Here is a 6,720-nt window from a genome sequence, read left to right as displayed (position 1 = left end):
ATGATGAGTTATTGCGATTTGCTAGTTTTGGTTTGTTGGTGGTGTTGCTGGTGTTGTTGGTACAATTTCTTATTGTAAATGGAATGATGAGATAAATAGACTAGTCTGTCCTCAACGCTATTATAAAGCAGGGTCTGGTACGATTGTTATTAACATATTTAAGATGGTAATCAAGGTGTAAAGTGTCGAATTTTGAATTGTATTGACCCTTAAAGTTGAATGCACTGAGCATCAGAATTTCATCGAATTTAAGCCAAAATTAAATTAACATCCCCCCGCCAGTGTTAAACTTGAAAGGCTAACTTGTATAACTCACTGAGATTTGACCAGGGCATTCCAACGCTGTCCTGATAAAGAAGACATTTGAGCTATCAACCATAACCGCTTCATAGGAATCCATGTCAACTTATAATTTTAAAGGGAAATTGATATGCAACGTAGTTCAAAGATTCTAGGCTATCCAAACAATGATTATCTTGGGAAAATTTAGGAACCGCTGCGTCCGATTGGTAAAAGTAAATTAAAGCGTATAATTTGGGAGTAATGTGAATTCAAAGTGCAGACCTTAGTCGAAATTCTTAAGTAAGAATTCCTGAGACAGGAAAGGTTTTGCATCAAGGAACCCTAAAAAGAATAGTGCTTTCCTCGTTAAACAATAAAAGGGGACCAGGTGGTGTCTCATAAGAAAAACAGGTTTTAGTGTTAGGACGCACAATTTCTGAACGAGAACAGCATTAAGGTATTCAATCTTATCTTTTCACGTAATATTTATATTTTTGATTGTTTGTCTCGTACAAATGTGTTTGATATGACTAGGATCCATACTATGTATCGTTTACTCATTTTCATGGAAATATGTTGATGCTAGAGTTGTTATGCAGTTTATCTCTTTAATTTTACAGTTACTAGCTCATTGATAGACTTGATGGATTGCATGCAAGTTTTAATATGTGTAGGATTTCATAGGGTTATATGAAATAATTTCCTTTGTCTATTAGGACCATACTGGTTATCGTAAGTTAACAATAATCGCATATTTATATCTGATTTTGTATTGTTTAAATAATCTTGTACGTTAAGAATTGCTGTGAGCTAGAATTTTGTGAATTTTATGCAATAGTAATCGAGCATGTGGTAGCATAGGTAAAGAGTTATGGTAATGTTAGATACACCGCTCACGTGTCAATTTATGTCGGCCGCTGTAAAGCAAGAGTGATGATCTATCGAATTAGGTCAGAATTTAGGCAGTGCTCAGAAAGCTAATTATAATTTTGAGTAACGTAACTGAGGAAATTTTATCTACGTATTGAAAGTGATACGTATAGAGATTTAGGAGAAATTTTGTCCTTTAAGGAAATAGCCTTCCGAGAAAAACAGGACAGTCTGAAGACCGAAGTCAAAAGTCCTAAAACAGATGACGTGTTCAGAATAAAGAAACAGAAAGTCCAGAAACAGATGAAGCGTTCGGAATAGGAAGATTAGGAAAGAGAAAGACGTGATACAGTGGTCACGAGAGGAAGGTGATGCAATCAGTCGTGGACATTACGCTCTTTTCACCACTCGTTATTATGATGAAATAAATCAAATTTGACACTGCTATTAAATTATATTCACATAAATTAGATTGAATTGCAATTGCCGCTATTAATTGTTATTGATTAAATTTTGTTATTTTTGTTCTCTAAGTGTGCTCGTATTGCATTATTTCTTCCCAATAGCCTTGCTCAGTTCTCTGTTGATATTCTATCTATCCACTCCCACCGGGCTACAAAAGCAAGGAAGGTCATCCTCTAGATAACACCAGCCAAATCTAATTAACCGCCTCTCGTACTAAAAGAGCGATGTTACACAAAGAAACCATGACAGGTAGAGTTATTTTCAATACGTCTAAGGAAAATATTTTCACTTCGAATATGTTCATAAAAAATCTACACTTTTGTTATCGAGAGGTTTAAAAAAATATTTTGAAGGATTTTTATGCAGTCGGTAAAGATAAGAGGAAATAAGAAAGCTTCAATTATAAAAATATTTTACAACTGAGCATATATGGTGTAATGTTCATGTTAGAGATGTAAAAAAAAAAACAATTATGAAATTTTGATTAACACCTAAACAATTATCGAGTACAAACGGTCGAAGATTTCACATGCATCAATCCGTTTATTAGTTACTATTTGTTTCTACCAATATATCCATGGGAGGGTTTTAAATGACAGGTTGTCTATGCAAGATAATGTCTAGAACTTCTGAGATTGGACCCTCATATATGTACAAAAAGAACAAACATATTGTAGGGTCGAAACCTCAGAAGTTGTAGACATTATCTTGCATAAACAAACGGTTTCATTTCCACTAGGTTTGCGAAGTATTACTAAGCCTGCACCACCTATAAAAACGGAAGAAAATCAATGCCGTATAGGAGTACTTTTTGCCGGAGATAAATTTTAGCTATTGTGCCCTTTCCGAATAGGATCACAAAGATAACTTCGATCCAAATGTACCAGTTTATATATTATAACCTATATAGGTCCATAGTAGCTACAACAAATGTAAAGAAATTAAAATCCTTTCTTTCGAACTGACAATTTTTACGTCAACGAATATTACCATCTGCGCAATAATTAATATACAATACAAACTGAGTCTAAAAGATTAATAATCACATAAGCAACCTAGACAAAATATAATATATTCATGATACATTTATGAAAAAGAACCATATACACAAATTCATGATACATATATTTAGCATAAACATATAGTTTACAATTGTATAAAATAGTCATGTTTTAATTAGGCAGAATTAGATATTCTGTCATTTAAATAATTTCTATTAATTACTAGCTGTAATAAATTTGCCAGTGGCATTTATTCCTGTTTTGCATACATTTAGCCAATAAGGCAACCTTGAACCAGGATCACTTGTTTAAATTGTTTTGTTTACTCTGAACAATTAGACTACCTTTATTACTATTCATGCTGCTTAGTTCTAGGTTTAGGACAAGTATTAAGTAACATTTCTATTGGTCAAATATTTATGTTGTATGAACGGCATGTTAATGATTAGCAGTCATGCCAATTGTGCTGGTGACAGGGTTGCAATGAGAAAAAGAGAAAGCAAAGGAAATAAAACAATATCATTAGTTATTTTGGTAAGATGTCATAAAAATCATGCACAATAAACCCAGTCTTACAGCAAAAACTGGACTTGTTTATCTGCTATTGGAACATAACATAAGTGTTGTTACATATAATTACAAGCAAATACATTATGTAGTAAAGAATAATTACACATAGTATATATCAACCAATGAATGAAAGTCGTTACATAACACAAGTAATTCAGGTAAAAATAATGTTGATAAAATACACAAATAAACAACAATTTAGCATGTAAGATACCATGTAAAATAGATGCCAATTTATGAATTGAATATAACAACAGCAACTAATAATAATAATAATAATAATAATCATATAGAAGAAGAAGTAGAAGAAAACGAAGAAGAAGAGAAGCAGCAACAGAATTAGTAGAAGAAAGTAAATATTTCTTTGTTCGCCTCGTCTATTGATAGATTATATGCAAAGGACATGAGAATAACATGCAATATTTTCATTGTACGCAGATCATTGGTACACTCTAAATACTGTCAAATATATATCGTTTCCCGCAGAACATTAAAAAAGAACACAAATGTAAACATATCAAGACGATGAATCGTTTGTTCGACTATTGACCATGCGGTTCGACTCCAAACCCAACTATGAAGACATTAGCCACAATAATGCACAAAACCAATACGTTCCCAACCTTATCGAGTACATTTGCTACTTTGTTGTCCTTCAAAACCACTCCTTTGTCTGGGATTTCCGTCTTAGTTTCGGGCATATTGTCCACGACTCCTTTTTCCATTGACCAAATGATAAGCATGCAAATTGTGAAGATGACCTGGAGTGAAATTGACACTACTATGGCGACCAGTAGGAGATAGTAATATTTGTCTTTAGAACCAAGTTCTAACAGTGCCTTTAGCTGAGAAACGTTGGCCATCAGCAAGGCAACATCCATCAACTGGTGGATAAAGTTTCTCTTCACTACATACAAGTTGCTTGGTGGGTTTGTCTGAAATTTAAAAGCTCAATAATCATATTACTCATTCCTCTTGCAGTGAATTCCGAGAGATTGTTTTTAGCAGAAAGAAAAAATGTAGAAACTGACTAAATCGCAAAGCGATATTAATGTGATGGTACCATTTGAACCTGTGGGACACACGATTCCTACAAAGACAATGTACAAAAGAAAAACAAATAGACAAAACATAAACACATACAGAAAATAAAATTGAATAGTTTGCGACTTTAAATATAGTGTTTACATCTATGTTTAATGTCAAAGCATACGTTACTTAAACTAAAGGAAATGTACATTTTATTGTCAATAACATTCTTATTGTATCTTGATCGACTGGTTGCCTTTATGAGAACGCTTTTGGTGTTTATGGGTACTATGAAAAAGGAAATACAAAAGCAAAACGTAATTCATATCTTGAAGGTTCCTATGCTACATTAGTACAGATATGCGTCGTATGTGTCGGGATGTATATTTTGTATGATTATTTCATTTGTTGCTTTGTTGTTGTTGTGGCAGCCAGTATAAATGGGGGTCCAAGAACCCGGGCAAACCCAAGAAATGACCATCCACCAATGAGAAGCAACTGGCAAGCTTTCTCACTTACCCACACTGGCAGGATCCGAGATGCAAACCCACGCAGACAGAGGTGAAATGGCAGTGATCTGTAACGGTGAGTACTTTAGGCTAATTGGCCACTCGGGGCCCCTATTTCATTTCTATATGAATTCTCTTAAATGGTTGCATATTACAAATTAACTCGTATGTTCCGAAAGAACTATCACTTTCAGGCTCTCGTTAATATATATATATATATATATATATATATATATATATATATATATATATATATATATATATATATATATATATATATATATATGTATGTATGTATGTATGTATGTATGTATGTATGTATTACGCTTCATAAACAATTATATTCACAAGGCTATACAATGGAAATTTAAGAGGAACTTGCAGCATTGTAAATTAAATCCAAAATAATCTTAACCTTTCTACACAGCTCTAAACAATGAAAAGGTCCAAATAAAATTCAGGTCCTAAATGTGCCAATAGCCTTGAATATGCTAAAGTGCCTACAGTCTGCATGCATCACTATGTCATTGTTTAAAACTCCTTTGAATGAGTTCACAATAATCCCAAAATGTTGCTTTAATCCATTACTATGAGTTAATTTTATTTCCAATAAATAATTTCAACAAATGTTTTCCAAAAATTAAATCTACAAACAACATTAAATACATCTACAACTAGAACAATAATTGAAAATAGGAAATCAGGAATGAATTAAAGTACAACTTGTCTCTTATAAGGGTCCTACGGTTGCACGTGGCAATATTTTCATTCGTGACAAGTGACGCGATAGTTCCTGTGTCACTTATGTCACATCACAAACCACCTGTCTTATGTCGCAACACAACTCAACTGACTTAATCAGACACATGGAAATACCCCAAAACGTTTCAGCATGTTTTTTTTTATTAAGGTTGATTTTTATAATTTGTAAATACCTTTTTAAAACTCATTGCACTCTAAAGCCATGCACCAAAAGTTAAAGACGAAATGCACATATCTTATAACAATTTACGAGTGCTTCTTTTTTTCATTGCAACTAATCAACAAGTGATATAATGTCAAAGAATTCCTGTAATTTGTAGTTTGAATTTAGATATTTATTCTTTGCACCTGTATTTTCTTCAGCTTCTGTTGTCTTCGATGTAAAACTTAATACGAAATAGAAAATAGCAATTGGTGCTTCACGCAATAGCTCCTGTCCAAACATGCTTTTAGAATTATTTGCTTTATAATGAGACACTTGCATAAATTATCCTATGAAATTTCCGATTAGAATGAAGAAATAACAACACAATTTATAGTAGGCTATATGGAATCATCGAAATTGAACGCTTTACATTTAAGTTACCATCTTCTATGAATACTCATACAAAAATTATAATGTTTCTTCCTTTTTATTTGTTATTAGGGAAGTACCCCATGTCCGTGTAACAAATGAATGCAGAGAAGAAATAAGAACAAAGCAATATAAAGCAGCATACTCTATGATGTTTTGCAAGAGATGGGAGTAGCAAAACACCCCCAAAACACATTTATTTATATCACTAGATCAACAACAACGAAAGTAATAATACCTTTATTCCAGTATTTGAACTAATAAGGTATACCTGAAGTGGATGATCAACTTCCTCATCCGGACTCTTGATCTCTATTGTGGCGTCATTGTTCGTCGATATCTTCACATCCATGTCAAAAGCTACATTGTCCGCCGACATTTTGTGAAGAAGATCTTATTAACCTGCAATAAAACATTAAATGGTGGAAAACGTTCCCTGAGAGATAATTGTATTGATCATTGTAACATAATAACAATGATTACGTACTGGGAAACACGTTCATTTGAGACACAAAAGTATATCAAGGTTCTTACAAAAGCAGTTAATTTCAATTATCATGTATATTTAATTTACATTGTTTGTTGGATTTTCTCAATTATTAAATGTTATGTATATTTGTATTTTGTAACTGACCTTTGTCTAAGATCAAGTTAATTG

General features: G+C 32.7%; 1 protein-coding gene across 1 annotated transcript; it reads right to left on the bottom strand.

Moving 5' to 3' along the window:
• Window positions 1–3,730: 3,730 nt before the first annotated feature.
• Window positions 3,731–6,414, bottom strand: LOC149786776 (ninjurin-1-like). Its single transcript, XM_089975976.1, has 2 exons — window positions 6,334–6,414; window positions 3,731–4,123 (listed from the first exon to the last, which is right to left on the bottom strand). The coding sequence occupies exons 1-2, from the start codon at window positions 6,412–6,414 to the stop codon at window positions 3,731–3,733; spliced, it is 474 nt and encodes a 157-aa protein (XP_089832102.1).
• Window positions 6,415–6,720: the final 306 nt, after the last annotated feature.

The sequence above is a fragment of the Sinohyriopsis cumingii genome, chromosome 12, assembly GCF_028554795.1.
Source record: "Sinohyriopsis cumingii isolate HCF-2022 chromosome 12, ASM2855479v2, whole genome shotgun sequence".
Taxonomy (NCBI): domain Eukaryota; kingdom Metazoa; phylum Mollusca; class Bivalvia; order Unionida; family Unionidae; genus Sinohyriopsis; species Sinohyriopsis cumingii.
Note: the sequence above shows the minus strand (reverse complement) of the source record. Positions and strands in the feature narration are given on the sequence as shown.

Coding starts and splice junctions, on each gene's coding strand:
- LOC149786776 (XM_089975976.1), bottom strand. CDS start 6,414: ATGGATGTGAAGATATCGACGAACAATGACGCCACAATAGAGATCAAG. Junction 4,124..6,333: donor AAGTTGATCATCCACTTCAG/GTATACCTTATT, acceptor TTTAAATTTCAG/ACAAACCCACCAAGCAACTT.